A 23853-nucleotide genomic window follows, 5' to 3' on the forward strand; every position below is an offset into this window, starting at 1 on the left:
CAAACTACAACAGGCATATTCTCCCCGGTGAATATTAATATCCCCAGTAAAAGGGGCATTTTTGTCTTCATATTTCCATGGTGTCTTGCCCATGGGTGAGACTATATAGATGTTTGTTGAATTGAATCAAACTCATTATAAAGGTTGAAACACCTGTGCAGGAATAAATGCAGCTCTTCTAAGGGAACCTGAAAGAAAAAATCATAAAATAAAAAAGCATTTGTATTTCTAGCAGTTTGTATTTATCTTCTTTTGAGAAAGTTATTTTCATAAAAATAAGTTTGGTCAATAATGACAAAAACTATGCCAAAATTATAACCCTGTTTATTCAATGATTCATATATTTTACCTTCTTGAACAGTATTTTAATGTATAATGCTATTAAGAGGCATATTAACCCATCTTTAAACTCCAGACGATTCTCTTTAATCAAGCTTTCTATTTATGAAATGATACTAGACAAACTTTGTCAATTTCTTTGCACTTGAGTATTTCCCCTACTTTGTCTTTTAATATTTCATAATAAATTATAAAGCCATATTATATGGATTCAATTAAATCATAAGCCTAAACACTTGAGATTTTATTTAGTTTTGCTTCCTTTCCCTTTTCTAGTAATCACAGAAACATAAAGCTATTTAAAAGGTCACAGTCTCCCAAGGAACTAATAATGCTAATTTCATAATCCTAAAATTCATGATTGCCTCATTGAAAATAATCTTTTCAAGGTCATAAAAGAATAACTACCTGTGGTCTACAATTTCAACGATTTACATTGTTCTACTTCTTCCCAACTCTTTTCTCTACAAGGAATGTTCTAGCAAAGCAAATTTTGTGTGCAAGCAGAACTCTGAGGATCCTGAATGGCATTGAGAAACTTATTCAAGGAAACAAAGGAGGATTATTTTAAAGGTAATAGTTTCCTCTTGGGTAAGTTCCAAAACTTATTCACGCTGAAGCCCACAACTATATTTTATTTGGCTATGACCCACTTAACAATTTGAGGTAGACTGTATTACTTTCACAAATATTTACTCTCCCTTTGCACCTTCTTTGGGAAGAGTAAAATTCCCCATTTCATGGATTTTGATTTTGGTCATGTGACTTACCTTGACAAACAGAATGGGAGAGAATGGGACATAAGCCACATCCTAAGAAAAAACTTAAAATGCTCATGAGTTCTTTGTTTTGGCCTCACTTTTGCTCTCTCCACAAAGAAAGAGCTCTTCTGGTTGGCAATACTCCTTTGGCTTGGGTCACAAGATAACAGACACGCGGCACCAATTCAACCTTCATCAACAGTCTGGACCAGAGCCCCCACAGCTAAGCTATAGGACTATTTGTGGGAATTGTGTGTTGTTGTAAATTACTGTCATGCTCGATCTCTTGTTATACTGCACCAATACTGCAAAAGCAAAGTAATGCAGAAATTGATACCAGGAGGAAGCCGGAAGAAAAAACGTTAAATTTATGTCATTGGCTTTGGAACCAGATGTGGGTGGCCAAGAAACTACACATTTTTGGAGATTATTTCTACTCCAATTCCACCACTGAAAGTTGGTTGTGGGGAGGGGCAGATATGATGTAGAGATTATCTCAAGATTTTGAACTTTAAATCTGATGCCATAAAAGCATAAAACTTTGAGGGGAGGAAGGAATCTTCATGGGATTGTGGTGGATATATTCTGTGGGTGAAAGTTAATATTTGTTATCCAAATTACAAATTATGTGTAGATTGTATAATTACACCACAAATGTTTCTTCTCCCCACCCCACCATTGGAGAATATGTTTTCACGGTATTGATGTTTGGATTCATCATGTGGTTTCCCTTGGCCACAGAAATATGATGGGATATGACATACAAGCTATTGAGACAGAGGTTTTAAACACACTTCTGTGTTTTGGTTTGGCCTCTTATCTATACCTTTCCGCCATGAGAAGAACATGCCCTCATTATTCATTGCATCTCAGAATGACAGCTTAATGAACACATTTATTTTTTTATTTTTTAAAGATTTATTTACTTGAGAGAGAGAGAAAGCATGAGCAGGAGGGGCAGAGAGAGAGGGAGAGAGAATCCCACGCAGACTCCATGCTAAGCATGGAGCACAATGTGGGGCTCTGTCTCATGACCCTGAGATCATAACCCTGAGATCATGACCTGAGCCCAAACCAAGAGTTGGACGCCCAACCGACTGTGCCACACAGATGCCCCTATAATGAACACATCTAAATGCACCCAGAGCCTGGAGAAGAGATGACTCAGCTATCTTGTAGACCTGTGAGTAGGGAAAAAATGCTTTCTAATGTAAGCCATTGAAGTATTATCAACAAAAATCTAATATAAAATTCCATAACAATGTGAGTCAAACCAGCAATCTATAATCCTCAGAAAGCAAGAGTGGTATTTCACCTGCTTGCATTCTCCCTTCTCCATTTTTATATATTTTATATGTGTAATTTATATTATTTAATTACAGTTCTCCTCCATCATATTATAAAGACATACTTTTTTGTTGCTGTCTGTTTTTTAACCATACTTTTCTAGGACATTGAAGAAGCTTCAGGAGATTCATAAATAAACTGTTGAGCTTATGAGGTCAACCTTTTTCTTTTACTAAATATATTTTATAGACATTTAATCTGAGAGGGTTGGTTTTCGTATGATAAATTAGAAAGGTACTGCTAAAAACTTCATTAGCCATTACTTTTATTTGGTGAGCTAAACACAAAACAATACAACCTTTGTAATTGTATCTAGTGGTGGCCTCACTGTTTAATTGCCACATATGTTTATTTCATTATATCAATGTTTTTAGTTGAAATGAAGTATCTGTTTTGCAATAATCCTGATCTCATTGATCAGAGCTAAAGGAAAAAAAAACTGACAAATCAACCAATTTAAATGAAAGAAGGAAGTCAGGATAGATATTAGCGGTTTAGGATTTAAGAGTTCTCTTCTAGCTGCTCACAGAATTGACAAGAGGATTAGCTTGGCTCATGAACACCTTTTCATGCCAGACTAAACACCAGGGAACTGAAAACACAGCTGGGAAGCTTGGGTTATGTGTGTGTGATAACCCCCCAAGGAACTGCCAGCCAGATGCCTCCAGTAAAGCCAGCATTCCTAGTGTAGCACAGACATGAAACTAATGATGCATCCCATGATGCAGTCATTGAGATAAAACCATCTGTTGGCTTATTCATCCACCATTTTGTCACTATAGATGTGCCCTAAGAAAAAAACATGGCATGGAAAGAAATTTACATGGGGAAGTTTTTGATAAGCTGACACACCCTAACGAGTATACCTCCACAAATTTGAAACTATCACAATGCTGTCTTATGTTGCACCATCCACACACTATGGATGTGACCCCAAAAGTTTGAGAAATTAAACTACTGGGAGCAACAAGCCATCAAATTAACTTATTAATGTGAAATGTTGATGTGAGGTGTAATAAGCCTGGGAGGAAGTTGGATTAATAGCAATAGTTTTTAAAAATCATGAACAAATGGCACTACCATACAGAATGGCTATGTTTGTTTCTATCAAATGAAAAGATACAAAACTGAAAAAATAGTGCAATCCAACCACAGCCAACTTCTCATTCTGATAAGCAATATTCATAATAATGACTTCAACAGAAAAGTTCTAGAAAGTTAGAACTTGGGAAAAATATCTGCTTTTATCACAAAGCAATATTTTCATTTAGGTGTTGTTACTATCTTTTGCTTTGTAGATCTATCTCTACACAGTGATGCATTGTGGACACTTACAAATTTTCCAATTAATCTATAAGTGAGGGGGCACCTGGGCGGCTCAGTTGATTAAGAGTCTGCCTTCAGCTCCAGGAGTCAGAGGATAGAGCCCACATCAGTCTCCCTGCTCAACGGGGAGTCTGCTTCTCCCTCTGACCCTTCCCCCTCTCATTCTCTCTTTCTCTCTTCCTCTCTCAAATAAATAAATAAAATCTTTTGAAAAATCTATAAGTGAATGAATAATATTTTATAGGTCACCAAAATTTAGAAAATATTTTTATACAATTTTGTATTTGATTCTATTTGCCACCCAATGTATCATATACTACCATCTGCATTTAACCATGAGACACTTAAGACATGGAAAGAAGCATGTCCTGCCTTCATACCCCATCACATAGCTGGTAACTGGAAGATTCTAGACTTGAAACTAGATTTTCTCAATCCAAATCAAATTGACTTTGCAATAAGTAGTGATTTTATATGCTAGTTAAAATATTGTTTTCCCGTTTCGTGTAAGTATTACACATTGACAGGACAAAATGTTACAACAAATATGCTATACAATTTTATTTTTTTAAAGACTTATTTATTTTAGAGAGAAAGAGAGAGTGAGTGAGCACAAGTGGGAGGGGCAGAGGGAGAGAGAATCTCAAGAAGACTCCACAGCTGAGTGTGGAGCCCAATGCAGGGCACAATCTCACGACCCTGAGACCCTGAGATCACAACCTGAGCTAAAATCAAAGTCAAGAGTTGGACACTTAACAAACTGTGCCACCCAGGTGCCCTTGTACAATTTTAAACAATATTTTTAAATGTAAATATCAGGCAAGAAAATCTTGACAATTTTCATTTGAAGAATCTTGATCTCATAGCAAAATGATTTTGACACTTATCACAATTAGAAAATTTTATATTTAGGTCTACGCTACCCAGAGCAATCCCTATCAAAATACCATTGGCACTTTTCACAGAGCTTAACAAATAATCCTAAAATTTGTATGGAACCAGAAAAGACCCCGAATAGCCAGAGGAATGTTGAAAAAGAAAACCAAACTGGTGGCATCACAATGCCAGACTTCAAGCTCTCTTACAAGGCTGTAATCATCAAGACAGCATGGTACTGGCACAAAAACAGACACAAAGATCAGTGGAGATCAGTGGAACAGAACAGAGAACCCAGAAATGGACCCTCAACTCTATGGTCAACTAATCTTTGACAAAGCAAGAAAGAATATTCAATGGAAAAAAGACAGTCTCTTCAACAAATGGTGTTGGGAAAACTGGACAGCCACATCAAAGATAACTCAAAACTGATGAAAGACCTAAATGTGAGACAGAAATCCATCAAAATCCTAGAGGAGAACACAGGCTCTGTGACCCTAGCTATAGAAACTTCTTGCTAGACATGTCTCCAAAGTCAAGGGAAACAAAAGCAAAAATGAGCTATTGGGACTTCATCAAGATAAAAAGCTTTTTTTTTTCTTTTTTTTTTTTTTTTAAAGATTTTATTTATTTATTTGAGACAGAGAGAATGAGAGACAGAGAGCATGAGAGGGAGGAGGGTCAGAGGGAGAAGCAGACTCCCTGCCGAGCAGGGAGCCCGATGCGGGACTCCATCCCGGAACTCCAGGATCATGACCTGAGCCGAAGGCAGTCGCTTAACCAACTGAGCCACCCAGGCGCCCCAAGATAAAAAGCTTTTGCACAGCAAAGGAAACAGTCGACAAAACCAGAAAGACAACCGACAGAATGGGAGAAGATATCTGCAAATGTCTTATTAGATAAAGGGCTAGTATCCAAGATCTATAAAGAACTTATCAAACTCAACACCCAAAGAACAAATAATCCAGTCAAGAAATGGGCAGAAGACATGAACAGACATTTTTGCAACAAAAACATACAAATGGCCAACAGACACATCAAAAAGTGCTCCCATCACTTGGCATCAGGGAAATACATATCAAAACCTCAATGAGATACCACCTCACACCAGTCAGAAGGGCAAAAATTAACAAGTCAGGAAACAACAGAGGTTGGCGAGGATGCAGAGAAAGGGGAATCCTCCTACACTGTTGGTGGGAATGCAAGCTGGTGCAGCCACTCTGGAAAACAGTATGGACATTCCTCAAAAAGTTGAAAATAGAGCTACCCTACTATCCAGCAATTGCACTACTGGGTATTTACCCCAAAGATACAAATGTAGGGATCCGAAGGAGTACGTGCACCCAGATATTTATAAAAGCAATGTCCACGATAGCCAAACTATGGGAAGAGCCTAGATGTCCATCAACAGATGAATGGATAAAGAAGATGTGGTATATATATACGATGGAATATTATGCAGCCATCAAAAAATGAAATCTTGCCATTTGCGATGACGTGGATGGACCTAGAGGGTATTATGCTAAGTGAAATAAGTCAATCAGAGAAAGACAATTATCATATGATCTCAATGATATGAGGAATTTGAGAAACAAGACAGAGGATCATAGAGGAAGGGAGGGAAAAAAATGAAACAAGACGAAACCAGAGAAGGAGACAAACCATAAGAGACTCTTAATCTCAGGAAACAAACTGAGGGTTACTGGAGTGGAGGTGGGTGGGAGGGATGGGGTGGCTGGGTGATGGACATTGGGGAGGGCATATGCTATGGTGAGCCCTGTGAATTGTGTAAGACTGATGAATCACAAACCTGTACCCCTGAAACAAATAATATATGTTAATAAAAAAATAAAATAAAGGGACAAGAAAAAAATTTAAAAAAAAGATGTGGGGGCGCCTGGGTGGCTCAGTTGGTTAAGCGACTGCCTTCGGCTCAGGTCATGATCCTGGAGTCCCGGGATCGAGTCCCGCATTGGGCTCCCTGCTCGGCAGGGAGCCTGCTTCTCCCTCTGACCCTCCCCCCTCTCATGTGCACTCTCTCTCTCATTCTCTCTGTCTCAAATAAATAAATAAAATCTTTAAAAAAAAAAAAAAAAGATGTGGTGTGTGTATATAAAATGGAATATTATTCAACCATCAAAATGGATGAAATATTACCATTTATAATGGCATGGATGGAACTGGAGGGCATTATGCTAAGGGAAATAAGTCAATCAGAGAAAGACAGTTATCATATGGTTTCACTCATATGAGGAATTTAAGAAACAAAACAGAAGATCATAGGAGAAAGGAGGGAAAAATAAAATAAGATGAAATCAGAGAGGGAGACAAACCATAAGGAACAAACTGAGGGTTGCTGGAGGAGAGGTGGGTGGGGGGTGGGGTAACTGGGTGACAGGCATTAAGGAGGGCACATGATATAATGAGCACTGGGTGTTATATGCAACGGATGAAAAACTGAACTCTACATCTGAAATTAATGATACATTATACGTTAACTAATTGAATTTAAATAAAATAAGTTAAAAACAAACCAAAAAACACACATAAAAAAAGAAAATTTTATATTATTTAAATCAATTATTTTTCTTGAAATCTGTTTGGCAGGAAGATGCAGGTAAGCAAAACTGACTAACCTAAGAATTTTTAAAAGGCTTTAGGTATAAAAGGTTTGAACTTTTTCTCGGAGGCAGTAACCATAATTTCTTTTTCTTTCCCCTACTCTCTCTCCCTCCCCCTCCAGCAAAAAAAGTTTTACTGCTTTAAAATAAACTTTAAACAACTACTTTAAATATATGAATCCATGTATGTGTTTTATTATAAATGACAGGAAACATGAGACATTCCAGATGACTGTAATAAAAAAAGCAATTTATATTAAAAAAAGATATTATAGCAACACTTCAATGAGTATTGCTAAGAGACAGGAAAAGTATCATCTATTTAGTATATAAAATGCAGAACATATTCTTTCAATCTCAACTCATTTCATCTTAAAATAATGAATTCATCTTATGGAACTCTGGGAATAACAAGCAATTCATCTTTCCAAGTATGAGGGGAAGAATCTTTGTGAAAATGATGTCCTTCAGTTTTACCCTAAAGTTGGCAGCCCTCATAGTCACTAAAAAGACCTACCTTACAAGGCAGCAAAGTTTACCTTTGGCTCCTCTCCCACATCGCAAGACTCTTCCTACCTCCCCTCTCTTCCTGCCTCTTCTACGGAATGTGCTAAATTCCCTTGCTAAGAGTATCATCCCTCCAGACGGAGTGTATTGCCTGCGGGTGTCTGTATGTTTTATATGGGTCTTGAGGATAAATGCCCTAAAACTTAAGGAATTACTATCTTAGGAAAGTTATTGTATGCTTGTATATCATTTATTTAATTTTGAGTAGGTAATCTATATTTTTCATTAACTTAAAATCATAAAGATATTTACCATGAACTGTCTGCTTGTTTCAATTTTGTTACAAATTTTCCTGGTTCCCACTTATCTTACCAAAAAAAGTCACTTTTATTAGTCGCTTGTGTTCTTTTAGTTGTAATTTAAGCATATATAAGAAAAATAAATATATAGTCTCTCTTCTTCCTCACTGTTTTTTACTCAGATATAAAATGATATACACAGTGTTTTTTATGTTGCCTATTTTTAAAATTCACAATGTATTTTGACAATTTTGCATTCACTCAACTACATAGTAAATTTGTCTTTTAAATTGCTAAAATATGATTTATATTAATAAGAATGTATGGTTCTAAGTGTAGTTTAAATATTAAAGAGAATCATAATACATAATCAAGTTGCATAATGAATCGTCAGGTTTTTTTCCATTGGTGGGCAACTCTGAGTCTATAAGGTAACATCTATAAGTAATAAGCAATTATCCTTCGATACAAGATCAAACACATTAGATACACACTCAGAAGTAAACAGAAACGCTATTTTTTAAAAAATAATACATTTTTAACAAACATATGTATTTGACTCAAGTGAAATATATCACTTCTTAATAATTGCATGTTTAGTGTTATTACAGAAATAGCTGTTTTATGCAATACCACAAATCATAAAATGAGCATGTGTGTAAAAATTTTCCAATCTAGCAGAAGGCAAAGAACACTAGACTGCACTTCTAATCAAGACTTTTTTTTTTTAAGATTTTATTTATTTATTTGAGAGAGAGAGAATGAGAGAGAGAGAGCACATGGGAGGGGGGAGGGTCAGAGGGAGAAGCAGGCTCCCTGCCGAGCAGGGAGCCTGATGCGGGACTCGATCCAGGGACTCCAGGATCATGACCTGAACCGAAGGCAGTCGCTTAACCAGCTGAGCCACACAGGCGCCCTCTAATCAAGACTTTTTAAAGGTAGAACTTAAGAAGTGCACACATCATAAATGTCCAATCTATGTATTTTCACAAAGTGAACACACCTAAATAACCAGCATTCTAATGAAGAAATGGCATATCTACCAGCATCCTTGAAACCACTGCTCATGAACAGAGCGTACAGACTTATTACCCTGAGTGGAAACAAGAACAAATACCTCCTATGGGAAGTTGAAGAAAAGGGTGCCTGCGGGGCTTAGCTGGCTAAGTACCTGAATCTTGGTTTCAGCTCAGGTCATGATCTCACCGTCATATCGAGACCCAAGTCGGGCTCTGCACTGCATGTGGAGTTTGCTTCAGGTTCTCTCTCTCCCAGGGCACCTGGGTGGTTCAGTCGGTTAAGCGTCTGCCTTCGGCTCAGGTCACAATCCCAAGGGTCCTGGGATCGAGTCCTGCATCAGGCTCCCTGCTCAGTGGGGAGTCTGCTTCTCCCCGCCATACCCCGCTCATGATCTCTCTCTCTGATAAATAAAATCTTAAAAAAAAAAAAATTCTCTCTCTCCCTCTGCACCTTCCCCCCTCTAAAAAAAATGAAGTTGAAGAAATATTATTAAACTTCTGAAAATATTAACTCCACTACATCACTGTCCATACCCTCCTACCTTCCCAGCTTTCATACCAAATGCTGTAAAAATAGTTCATGTCTGAAATCACAGAACATGCAGGTTTAAAGAGTGTTTCATGTTTAAGAAGGCACAAAAGCCTAAGTTCCCAATCCCAAGAGGATATAATAAACTCCATATGAATGTGTCTAGAATTTAAATCTCAAAGATTAGATCCAAAATGGAGGGTGCTACTACATACCAGCTTTCAGCACCTTTTGGTCATCCAAGCAGTAGTAATAACAATACTGAAAGAAAATCATTACTGAGTGCTTTGGTGTGATGGGAACTATAAACTATTCTACACACTTTACATGAATATCTTACTGAATCTTCGTAACAACTCTGTGAGGTAAATATTATTATCCCCATTTTAAAGATGGGCAAAGTAAGGTAGAGAGGAGCTAGTGTGATCAAAATAATTTAGGGTGGGTCATCCAGCTTGGAAGTGTCAGAGGCAGGGTTCAAAGCCAGTCAGTCTATGTCTAGCACCACAGTGGCTCAGAATGAGTCTCTGAAGGAGTCTATGAATCAGCTTGGCAAGAAGTAATGGAGCTTATGAGAGACCCCAGTCAATTAGGCAGCAGGTTATAGTAGGACTTCAGACACCATTGCTCATGGAACTAGAGTTCTGTCATTATTCAAAGTCTGAGGAGATTTAGCATGCTAGTGTTGGGTTCTTCCTCAGCTCCTCTACTGTGCTCCCCTCTAACACAGTATTGCAGATAGTTTAGAAAATCTCCAAATTTGAGGCCATTTTCCTCAAGCAATGAATATTCTCTCAGTCAATCTCTAACACTGGCCTCTTGGTAATGATAGGCTTCTCTTAGTTCCAGGACCTTAATAATACCAGTGAGGTATTATTCCAACAAGGCTCAGAGATTGGGGTGCTTGGGTAGCTCAGTCGTTAAGTGTCTGCCTTCAGCTCAGGTCATGATCCCAGGGTCCTGGGATCGAGCCCCACAGCTTCTCCCTCTCCCACTCCCCTTGTTTGTGTTCCCTCTCTCGCTGTGTCTCTCCCCGTCAAATAAATAAATAAAATCTTTAAAAAAAAAAAAAAACAAGGCTCAGAGATATATTCTCTTCCATCCGAGAAAAGAGTTCCTTGCCTTCTTATATTATTATATTAATAACAAATATATTAATATGTATATTTAATGGCTTTAGACAATAAGTTTATTTTATGATCATAAAATCTAATGTGGGTAGACTTTATTGTCTAGTTATGTCATCTGGCATTGGCGGTCACCATGGAAAACTGATAGGGAAAGGGAAGAAGCACACCTACTGAGAACTGCTTCAGCCTAGGAGCTAGGCTGAACTAGGCTGAACTTCAACTGCTGAAGTCCTAACTGCAAAGGAAGCTGAGAACTATAGTGCCACACATGGGTATCTGGTGAATCATATCCGCTCACCGCATGTAGCTTACGTTTCTGAAGTTATCAACATTCTTGTTACCTTTCCTTGTTCTGGAGTATTGATCTTGGCATTCTGGTTGTTCAACTGTGAGTCTCAAATGTCACTGGCCATTTTCCTGGAAAACCTCCAAGCCCTTTTACAAGTTGTATTTCTGGTGGGGAATGCTGTCATCTCCCAGTGTGGATATAACCCTCTGTTCTAAAACAAAACAAAATGAAACAAACACCACGTTTTAATTTTTTCAAAAAACATTCTAAAAAAAAAACCATTTATTTTAATTTGAATGAATTTAATTTTGTAATGCAAGAAAAAAATATTTCCTATGATTTTCTCCTGGTGGCAGTGACAGAACTTTATAGGTGTTGGAAATAGAACAGTCCAGAAAATATACTGATTGAGCTCTTCTAACTAACAGCTTTGGTTCTAAATTTCCATGTTATTACTGATTAATATTCTGTAATTTCTGATCATTTTCTCCGACTTATGTGGTTTATATACCTTCTAGTCACTGGCTTTTTTTTTTTTTTGCTTTTTAATATTTTTTCTATTTAATTCCTCTTCAAATGAAATATTATAATAGTTCCAAATCACGAATATAGAATTTTAATGACAATAGTCTCCTTATGTCCTTGTATTGTGTCCTCAGAAGTTTTATCTTACATGGTTGCATTCAGAACTCATTATTTAACTCCATTTGCAAAGCTGAATAATATTAAAAATATCTTTGTTAATTACTTAAATGGAGTTTAATAATAATTTCCCCAGATGAAAATACTACTCTGACCCCCCCAGTGCAGAGACCAATTTAGTTGAGACTCCAAGAGATGTTTGAGGGTATATACATGTAGAGTAGATATAGTGAATTTTTTAGATGTATGCTTCTTTAGGATTTTTCTCTTTCAGATAGTCCACAGCGTACTTATTGTTCTCTGTTTCAGTGTTGATCCAAAGGACTCCTGATGAACAAGTGTTTGACAATAAGAGCTCCAAGGAGCACCTGGGTGGCTGTCATTAAGCATCTGCCTTCAGCTCAGGTCATGATCCCAGAGTCCTGGGATCGAGCCCCGCATCCAGCTCCCTGCTCAACAGTGAGTCTGTTTCTCCCTCTCCTTCTGATCCTGTCCCTCCCCTACTTGTTCTCCTTCTCTCTCTCAAATAAATAAAATCTTAAAAAAAAAAATAGTAAGGGCTCCAAGATTCTAGAACCAACCAAATACTGTAGGAAGAAACCCAAACCAAATGGCAAATTCAATAATTAAATTGGCCTCTGAATCGCAAGTGACTTGGGGCTAAACTGAATATCCTAAATATTGCACTAAAAAGAACATATTAACCTGGATTCTTTCAGCTGTAAATAAAATATACATATATATTTATGCATTATATACACACATACACATATATATCGACTCAAACTAGCTTAAGGCAAAAGAGACTGGAGAAGCCCAACATAACTGGCAAATCAAGGAACTGAACTAACTCAGAGCATGGCTGGATGAAGGGGTTCAAAAGGTATCAAGACCATGCCACTCTATATACCTCTCTGCTCAGCCTCATTCTTAGACATTTCTCTCCAAATGCAACAAGTGCTTGTAATCCCGATTATTACTGCAATAAAGCTGGTGAAGACCAATTGCCCCATCTCCTAAGGTGGGGTTTGGTAGGTAGGAGGGTTAGCCCTACCTAAACTGAGCAAGATTATTATGGAATGACTGAATAGCACCTTCTTTGTCAAAATTATGTTTAATTTTTCTTAGGCTTATTGTGGTTGTTTAATCATGACTATCTTTGCTTATATTTTCCTATTTAATATAATTTTATTTTAGTTTTTTGAGAGAGAGAGAGAGAGAAAGATAAATTGGGGGGGGGGCGGTGCAGAAGGAGAGACAGATAGAGACTCTTAAGCATGCTCCATGCCCAGCACTGAGCCCAATGCAGGGCTCGATCTCACAACTCTGACATCAGGACCTGAGCTGAAACCAAGAGTCAGACGCTTAAACCAACTGAGCCACCCAGGTACCCCTATTTAATATAATTTTAATTTGCCACCTTTAGTCTTTGGAATTCTACTTTTTACCTTTTATGGTACATATGTTGGTAATTTTACATTTTTGCTATTTCCAAACTATTTTTAAAAGTATCTGTCAAACAAAACAGTGAGGTTGGTCTATACTGTAAATCAGAGATATTACATGTCTCAGGTGTGATACTGGACAAAGTTCAAATGCTGTCTGCACTGCACTGGCCCTGCAGAAAGTCCTCTAGCAACTAATGATGCCTAGAAGAGTGCATGGCAAACTTTAGATGTTTCATAGATATGTATTGAGTCAATGACTGTCTTTCCTGTTTCTTTCTTATAGGGATTCCTTAACTATAAAATTAATCTACAAATTCAGTGAGAGTAGATTTCCCCCCTCCCCCACCATTTATAAATGAGAAAACTAAGCACGACAGGCTAAGTAACCTACCAAAGAATAATAGGTGATTCATTAGGTCAAATTCATCAGAATTTGTGCAAATATGTAATTTGATTGAATAGACATTTGTAGATGTTTACTATATGCAAACCACTCTGCTAGGACCTAGGGAGATAGATAATACACTATTCCTATTCATTAGGCATACAATCTAATTGGAAAAATGTGGAAACAAACTGAAACACAGTACGAAGTAAGTACTACTTAGAGGTAAGGTAACAGGAAGTACAGAGGAAGGTATGATTCATTATGATGAACACACCTCATAAAGACCTTTACAAGTGAGATGATTTTTAATATTCCCTTAATGGATAAATACGACTTTCAGAGACAAAGAAGGGAGAATGCTGGACTAATGTAATAATACAAGTCATAATTCAAACCAGTGAAAGTTTTAGGAAATTGGATATGCAGAGAAAATAAGTGATGAAAAAGTTGGCATCACAAATTTATTAGATGCCATAGATAGAAAAAAATTTTTCAGTAATGGTAGACTCTGACATTTTTGAGGAGAGACTTGCCACAGCTCCCCATACAGTTGATAATTTCTAGCTTAAAACCTTCCCAGTGGAGAAGGAATAACTAGCTGATTCAGTTATGGTGGGTCTCTCTATCCTCCCAACTTTCTCAGTCCAGTGCACCGTTTACAGGGGTGGGAATACTGCCCTGCCTAAACCTTGCCAAAATGAATACCTTCATTTTGACCTGACCCATTTCCCACTAGCTGGGCTCAGTTCTTGTTCCAGTGCCTTCATTTTACAAAGATCCCAGATGAGAAGCACTTGGGTGGCTCAGTGGGTTAAGCATCCAACTCGTGGTTTTGGCTCAGCACATGATCTCATAGTCATGGGATGGAGCCCCGCATAGGGCTCTGCATTCAACGTGGAATCTGCTTCAGATTCTCTCTCCTTCTCCCTCCTGTTCACTCTCTCTCAAATAAATAAAATTAAAAAAAAAAAAATCCCAGATGAAATCTCCATGATCTGTGCCAGATGGCTCTTAAGATGGATATCCATATTAGATCAGATGTCCCAGGGTCCTTAGCATCTGATCTTGCTTATCCCACCCCTCTTCAAATTTATACCTCATCTCTGCTGGGCTCCCTTCACATCCAAACCTACCCCATCATTTTTGTTTCTTTTATCTTCTTACTAATTTCCTCTAAGTTCAGCCCACCAAATGACTAGTATCATGCTAAGATAGTCAAACCACGTTGGCTGCAATAGCGGAAAAACGTTCTTCGTGTCCCAACACAGACTAAAAGGAGAATTAGGAAATAATAGCATTCTGTTGTTTTGTTGGTATATACTAAATAAGACAAAATGATCAGTCCCTTTGAGAAATTTTGTTTGGATACTAGATCAGAAAAGATTGTTTTCTGCTTCCTTTGATATTATAGGCATTTCGATCATGCTAATAACCATCTAGTAAACAATAAGTAGTCTGTACTTTTCAAGCCTTACAGATCTCAAAGCCTGAAAATGTCCAAATAGCAATCTAAAGCAGCGAGGCTAGCTAAATTATAAGAGTGTCCCAAAAGATGTACCTTCAATAAGGACATTACAATTCCAGTAACACAGGCCAAAAGAAGAATTTTTCATGTATTAGAGATTGGATTCAGATCATTTGCTTGACATCACCTAACAACTTAGAAAACAAACAAACCACTGCATCCCTGTTAGTGTTTCCTGAATGCTGAATGCAATCAATGGAAGTGATTGCTCCTTAAATGATAATGCTACCACTTCTTCCAAATAACATGATGGTCTTCGGCTTTCTGCTTCCATCTTAGTTTGTATGTCTAACTAAAATAAACATGGGGTTTACACATTTTCACTGCAGGATCATTAGCAATTTCCCTTCAGAGACAAATATTTTAAAATGTGGTTTCATCACAGGAGAATCTTCAATACATAACTTATGCATAAAGAATAAAAGGGTTAAATAAAAAACTATTTCCATTTCAAGAGAATATTTAAAGAAAGCCTACTATAAATTGGTTTCATGATCAAATTTCTTAACTAAAGTTCAAAATATCTTGGTACACTTTGACAATTTATTATTTTAACTATAGTTTACTTAAGTTTTAAATTTATTTAGATCACTTGTTTAGCTGTGGCTTTATTATTTTTTTAGTTTTATACACTTGCATTTCCAGTGAAAACATGCAAAGGCTCATTAATTTTTTTTTTTAAGATTTTATTTATTTGACAGAGAGAGAGACAGCGAGAGAGGGAACACAAGCAGGGGGAGTGGGAGAGGGAGAAGCAGGCTTCCCACCGAGCAGGGAGCCCGATGTGGGGCTTGATCCCAGGACCCCGACCTGAGCCAAAGGCAGACACTTAATGACTGAGCCACCCAGGCGCCCCAAGGCTCATTAAATTTAAATAGTATATAACAAAAGTGTAAACGGATGTTTGTATTGCTTTAAATCTAAATTTACAGACTTTAAAAATAAGAATTCTCTTGTTTCTGTTTAGTTTTGAAACTAATTTTAAATTTGGGCTGTCATATTAAAAGTAACCTTTTCAAAATGTGACGTATGGTTCAATACCTGTATCTAAAACCAAAAAGAGTCTCTTATTGATCTATTGATTTCTGAGGGCAATTATGGTGGTTTCAGACGTTAAAATTGCTATTAACTGCGATACTGTTTGGGCAGTGGCAAAGCCATGCTATTAGTTAATGTTCAGACTGATATTGATTGGCTTTTTCAACAATAAATATAAGCTTACTAGACCCCGTGTTCAACTGTTTCTTTTCTGACAGAGTACTAGCAAAGAGAGAGACTCAAACCATGTGTTGTACAACCAACCCATATCTGAAGCAAAATTAATTACTGCTTTATGTCCAAAGAGCCCTCTATATATGCCTCTAATGTAACACTTACTAAATAATATTATGATTTATTTTTGTACATGAATTCTACATTCTTTAAATGCCAGTGGTCCACTTGACAGAAAAGCTCTCAAATATTCATCATGGAACAAATAATTTCACATGAATAAACTTAGGATGGAAAAATTCAGCCAGCAAAAACAAGTCTAGAGCAGCATGTGCAATAAAATGTTGTGGACATTGAAATATTCTAGATCACTGCTTTCTAATGTAGGGACAACTAACCTTATGTGATTATTATACATGTGATATGTGGTGAGTGCCACTGAATTTTAACTTTTATTTAGTTTTTAAAAAAGTTAAATTGAAATATAAAGATACATCTAGTTAGTGGATACAATATTGGACAGGACATTTCTAGAAGTTAAGAAATAAATTTTGGCAATCTTTCAAAAGTGTAGATAAGTTTCCTTCTCAAATGTTCTAAGTCAGAAGTACAAAGTGAGAATTCAACCAAAGGTCACTCTACAGCTATGAGACACATGTCACAGTCAAGCTTTTATTGATGAAGGCCAAAAAAACACCAAAGTTCTAAATAAAGAGAAGATATTTAATAACCAGATCTAAAAACCTTGCAGTTGATGCTTTTATCTCTCATGATTAATTACTGAGCTATATACAGCAAAAATCACCTGATGTAGAAGCAAAAATTACTGAACCCCAGAGCAAAAATCAACTTAAGCAGACAGATGTGATTCCCCCACAAAAAAAGAAAATTAAATGCCAAAGAGAGAGCCAACAGAACTAGCCACTATAAAGCAGTAACTATTATCAATATTTATTCATCTTGAAACTTGCAGGTTTCAAGCATGAATTTCCAGAATGTAACTCACAATGCACCAAGACCATCTGCCATGCCACCAAACCTCCCCCCAACTTGTTTAACCTCTAATGCTAACTTTTTCCCTTTGGACTCATTGTTTGGCCATTGATTGCTTTTAATTTGACTTACTCTCCTCTAGGTTAAGTAATCCATTCAATCGTTACTGAGTATCATGTACATGCTGTTCAGTGTTCTAGGTACTGAGATATAGGTCTGAACAAGGCAGACCAAAATCTGTCTTCCAAAGCTTAGAGTAGGGAGGGGGATGCAGAAAATGAACAAACTACATAATTAAAATACATCATATGTTAGTAAATGTCAAGGACTATGGAACAAAATAAAGCAAGAATAGGACTAGAAAGTGCGCACACGCATTTGTGTGTGCTTAGGATGCAAAGGAGCAAGCCATAGGAATATGAGGAGGAAGAATCTATAAGGCAAGGGCAAGAAAAAGGGTGGGAGGCGCACCTCGGTGGCTCAGTCTGTCAAGCGTCTGATTCCATCTTGGCTCAGGTCTTGACTCATGGTGGTGAGTTTAAGCCCCACGCTGGGCTGGGCATTGAGCCTATTTAAAGGGGGGGAAAAAAACAAAAAACAAAAAACGGGTGGCAGACTCAAGTCTCTGAAGCAGAAGCATGCCTAGTTGTTTTTAGGCAAAGCAAGAAAACTGTGTAGTTGGAACAGAATGCAACAGGAGCAGAGTAGGAAGCAGATCAGAGACACAATAGGAGCCAAATAGTGTAGACTTTGAAGGCTATTTCAAAGACTTTTACTCTGAGTAATATGGGAAAACATGAAGTAACATGACCTGTGATAGGTCTCTATCACTGACTACGTTGTTGACCTGAGATTGCAAGGGGTCGAGAGCAAAAGCAAAGAGATCCAGTTTAGGAGCTCAGGATTAAGAGACTCTACAGTAGCCCAGGTAAGACATGATGGTAGCTTGAACCAAGGTGGCACCTGTGGCGGTGGGGAGAAGTGATTAATTTCTAGACACAGTTTTTAAAAGAACAACTAAGGCACCATATGGACTGGATAGATCTACGATAGATGTAAGGAAAAGAAGTCAAGATTTTTAACCAGAACAACCGAATGAGCGGAGTGTGTTTTACTAAAATGGCGGCAACTGGAAAACTGTGCTTTGGGAAGGGAAAATTAGGAGCTAAATCTTGAAATTTGTTTGATTTGAGATGTTTCTTAGATAATGCTCTGTTATCATTGATTGTAAAAATTGTAGAGTTCTAAAGAAAATTGGAACTACAGATATAAATTTGGGAGTCATCAACATCTAAACTCTACACGAACCCAGATATTAGGGAAGACTACCAGAAACAGAGGGACACAAATGGGTATAACAGGTGCAGAGGTGCCCATGATGAAGTTGAGGTGAAAGGTATTGTCTAGAAAAGCCATGTTTGTAAAGGCAGAGAAAAGAGAAATTATTGTTGTTTAATGATACCTGAGGGTAAGACCCTACAACATCCCAAGCATGAGTCTGAATTTCTCAAAGAAGAAAAACATTGTGTAATGTTCAAAATATAGGTTCAAACAGAAAATTCTGAATTACATTTTAGAAAGTATTCCCTGTAAAGGTGTGCATATAAACATTTTATTAATGAAAACTTTAATTTTCAGTAACTTAAAAGATCTATCCTGGGACATACACTTTGCCATTCCCAAAACAGATGTAACTACTCTATCTACCTGAAATACATGGGAGAATTGAATGATACTGTATTATAGATTTGCAAATTGCTAAAAGACTAGATCTTAAAGTTCTCATCACAAGAAAAAAAATTTGCATATATGTGACACCCCATTTTAACAAACTTATTACGGTAATATTAACTAAACTTATTGTGGTAACCATTTTGCTATATATACATATATTAAATCATGTGTGTATACCTCAAATTAACAAAATGTTATAGCTCAGTAAAACTGGGGTTTGGAGCTTGACAACTCTTAGAGAGGACAGTAAACTTGTTCCTTGTCCTTTATTCTGTTCCATTCTCCATATGCGTATTAAGCTTCTGGAAAGTTCAGCATTATACAATAGTAATAAACCCTACATCTACTATTTGATCCTATCATCTGTAGCCTGGAGAAATTATTCTTATGGAAGTTTATTTAAAAAAGAAAAAATCCAAGTGACACCTACTAAGTAAACTAAACCCTTTCTAGAAAATTAAATCTCACTGGAACAAAGCAATGTGATTTTCTCAACAGAGATCTTACCCAGCGGTCTTTTGTGAAAATATAAACAGGGGTGACCAGGTTGTTTTCTTTCTAGAAGTTAGTCTCCTTGTGTCTACAGAAAAATAGTTACCAGGAATTGCTTTGTTTGCACTCATAAGTGAAGGAGGGGAAGGAAAATAATAGTTCTATATATTTTATTAAAAGGAAATGTTATCTGTGTTATTATATAAAGCAGTTCAAACTCCAGTGTTACATGTTTTGAAATTCACTCAGGGGTGTTGAGTATTTTTCCAGGTACAGTGTCTCAGATGGAAATAAAAAACTGTAATGGGAAAAATGCCCTGTTTTCTATTAAAAATGAACTAACTGTCATAATGGTGAATCTGGCACTTAATGTAGTTGCAATATGTTTGTGAAAGTTTGAATATTACCATCATTTATTTACCTATTTATTTACCTACCACCATTTATTTACCTACCTAACCGTACTCATTTTAAAATAATCTTATAGGACCATGGTATGATTTCCAGTCAAGCATCCATACTGAAGTCTTAATAATTTCTGGTAAGATGCCAGATTTTATGAATCTCTTTTCCATTTCAATAGTTATAACATATTTTTGAAGTATACAGAATCTTAATTGGTAAACTGCAGAGATGCCTTGAGATTTTTATTCTAACGTTTTAAAAATTAATTTCTTACAAAACACAAAAAAAGATGCAGAGTTTCTTTTTTTTCAGTGAGCGGATATATTTTTAAGATTTTTTTTCAGTCACTGACTTCTCCCTCAGCTATCACTTTTAAGAGTATTAAAAATATGTAATTGTAGACTTTAATTAATTATTTTTAATTACAATATGTTTGCTGAGTCCATTTCTCAAATACCATCGCAGATTTTGAGTAAAAATGAGATGTTAAATAACATCATGATGTCAGGTTTTTTGACATGCAAACAGAATCCAAGATTTGTATCACGTGTCTTAAAAATACTATTTTTCCATGAGAGCCTCTATGAAGAATGGAGTACACAATTAATATTTCACAAGTATCAGTCACAGTCATACCTGTACTTACCTCTGCTATAGATCAAGCTACCCAGATTGTCTAAGACACTAGATGGCCTTCCTTTTAACTAACATTATCAACTTAGTGGCTGAAATGCTTAGTGGCTGAGCAGAGCAAAGTAATACATGCTTTTGATTAATATATTATTATATGTTATTTTCTAAAATACTATTGAGTTGGTGATCAAAACTTTCCAAAATATGTGGTAGATGAGAGAAAGTGATTTAAAAAGACCCCAAAATGAAAAACTTGGGAATGGCAACGTTTTAAGGAGCCAAATTAAAGACCTCTAATTAGTATAATTGAAAATCCTTTATATTTCACTTACAACAAGGAAATAGAACGTGTAGCTAGAAACAAAATTTGAAATTATAAATCCATAATGATGTTTTTCAGGGCAATTTAAATGCAACTTGGAAGAGTGTTTGAAATTTTAAGCAAACGGTATGCTTACTTTTTATGTGTGCATACGCTTTTACTTGTGCATTTTTTGGCAATCACTTAAGACTACTGCAGAACTTCATCCAAAATTTGATTGAAAAGAAAGATAATTCAGCTCTCTCAGCTGACTTTTCCCTCATGTGTCAAAAGCCGCTAGATATTCAAATGGCTCTCAAAGAATTCGCTTCCATCTCAGCTTTCCCTCATGATCACAAAAATTACATCTGAACCAGGATCCTTTCAGATTTAATCAAAACAGAGTTCTTCCGAATCAAACGATCACTAAATAATATAAATGAATAATTTTGGTAGCTTTAAAATTAATTTCAGTTACAAATCTAAAACCCACTGAATTTAAAACTAAGAGTTTCATTTAATAACTGGATTAATGTTTACCATTTAAATTATTATTTTTGATTCATATCAGATGCCATTCTCTAACAATGATTTTTCAAGATGAACTTTCCTTTTAAATTATTCAAGTTAATCACTGACATTGAATGATAACCTGGCTTTGGAAGATGTAGACACATGCAGAATATTTACCACCTATGTTAAATTGTACAGGATGTTATACTTTAAAGGACTGAGATGAAGATGAAACTCTGATCTTGCTTTGTTGAAAACCAAGTATCTTTTCTATCAGCATCATTGAGTTAAAAGTTAGATTTCAATAAAACTACTAAGAAACATAAAACATTTAATTAAGGACCAATTTTGTGGTTGCACATTTTTTATTTTTCATCTACATTATCAGTGAATCAACTTAAAATGTATTAAATAATTTCAGAATCTAGCTAACCTTCCATTTTCTCAGAAATTAGAATAAAAATATAACTTTAACAAAAGTTGTCAAGCTTTATGACCTTTAATAAAAATTGTTTACAAAATGTAAACTTCATCAAAATGTGCTTCTGCCTTCCTCTAGTATATAAGAGTCACAACATATAATTCAAGAAAGTAATAATAATAAAAAAAAAAAACCCACCCTTAAGTGAAAAATTTGGGAATGGGCATGATCTCTAAAATTCAAATGATTCTCTGTATTTAAAGGATGGAGGTTTAGAATACATATGAATTAAGTCATTTTCAGTTGTTCACTGTCAAATTGGAAATGGTTCCTGTCCCCATTTAATATGTCAAGGAAAGAAAATACTTTTCAAAAAGTATCAGTGAAATGTTTGGCTGTTCATTTCCTTAGTCAAGGAAGTTGACTAAATCAGTATACCTTCGGGCCTTCAAATAAGAAACTTTTCTCTTATCAAATTAGCACCAAATTAATAAGCAAATTACCCTTCTGGGAGCTGGGTTCAAATGCAATATGGCTACATTTTTATTACCTTTCCCAAAGACTTTATTAAAATTTAAAATTTATTAAAGAGTTTATTAAAATTTGTATGAACATTTCAGTGTTTTCCTATTTATTAAATCCAAGTTTGTAATGTTTAGGCAATAACATGCTTACAGTAGTGAAATAAGGAATGATTATCAATAACAGAAAGATCAGTGACCTTATTTTAAGATCTAAACAGCTTCGTTGAACTGATAGCCTGGTTCTTTAAATCATTGTGTTATTAGGGAGTGAAATATTAAACCAGATATTATTCAGGTATTAAAAATGCTCTGTATCTGTTTCTAGTGCTACTATAACAAATTACTACATACTTGGGAACTTAAAACAATAGAAATTTATTCTCTTACTGTTCTAGAAACTAAAGGTCTGAAATCAAAGAGCTGACAGGGCCACGTGCCCTCTGAAGGCTCTAAAGAACGCTTTTGTGCTTTTTCCTAGCTTCTGGTGACTCCTAGCTTCATCACTCCAAGCTCTACCTCTGGCTTCACAAGGCCTTCTCCCCTTCCCTGTGTCACTTCTCCTCATCTTATAAGAATTAAATTCTTAACTAATTAAATCTACAAATTTTGTACAAACGTACAAATCTACACTATTTTCTTTCTTTTTTTAAGATTTTATTTATTTATTTGAGAGAGAGAATGAGAGAGAGAGAGAGCATGAGAAGGGGGAGGGTCAGAGGGAGAAGCAGACTCCCTGCTGAGCAGGGATTCAATCCTGAGACTTCAGGATCATGACCTGAGGCGAAGGCAGTCGCTTAACCAACTGAGCCACCCAGGCGCCCTACACTATTTTCGAATGAGATCACATTCAGTTATTGAGAGGATTTGAACATACGGTATTGGAGGGAGATACATAATTCAATGGACTACTCTAATTAGAATAAAAAATTGAACTGATTCAATCCCTATCCTAAGAAATGTGAAGATTTTGCTAAATGTATCAAATATCCAAAATAAGTGAGAAATGAGATGGATGGGAATATAAAGAGGGAAACTAGTTATCTTTGTTTATAATTACTTTTATGTTCATTTTATTCTTTCTGAAATTATATTTCTAATAGGATAAGGAGAAGAAAAAGTATCTAAGTGCATTACTTGTGAAAGAAACAAAAAGAACAACTGGAAATATATTGTGCTAAGGTTATGACCTTGAGGTAAACAGCTTACTTCAAAGTTCGATTTGAGAGATTACTGAATTCATTTATATTCTTTATTCTTACTTTTATACATTTTGTCAGTGTAATTCTTTAAATATAATTATATCTACCACTTTTGTTGTTATTTGAGTCAATGGATTTTTTATTGTTTTAATGGTATTATGACTATGCAAATGGGGAAGATTTTTTTTTTAAGTATTCTGAGAATCAACACGAAGCCAAAATCTCTAAAGGTTAAAATCCAAAATGCTGGCAATGTCAAATACTAGCAAGGGTACAGAACAACAGGAATGCTCATTCATTCTTGCGGAAATGCAAAATGATACAGAGGCTTTGCAAGACAGTTTGACAGTTTCTTAGAAAAGAAAATAGAGTCGTACCAT

At 36.0% G+C, this 23853-nt stretch overlaps 1 protein-coding gene across 5 annotated transcripts in view; it reads right to left on the reverse strand.

Annotated features, from left to right (window-relative positions):
• Positions 1–23853, reverse strand: part of CHODL (chondrolectin) — a 296447-nt gene that overhangs the window by 35161 nt on the left and 237433 nt on the right. For all 5 annotated transcript variants that reach the window (XM_064579987.1, XM_064579995.1, XM_064580003.1 and 2 more), the window contains one exon: positions 11096–11254. In XM_064579987.1, the coding sequence (XP_064436057.1) occupies positions 11096–11127 (32 nt within the window). In that variant the 5' untranslated portion in view covers positions 11128–11254. The remainder of the gene's footprint in view (positions 1–11095; positions 11255–23853) is intronic.

Source organism: Mirounga angustirostris, unplaced genomic scaffold (assembly GCF_029215605.1).
Source record: "Mirounga angustirostris isolate CCGP_5_RB_7025 unplaced genomic scaffold, mMirAng1.0.hap1 SCAF_1, whole genome shotgun sequence".
NCBI classification, from domain to species: domain Eukaryota; kingdom Metazoa; phylum Chordata; class Mammalia; order Carnivora; family Phocidae; genus Mirounga; species Mirounga angustirostris.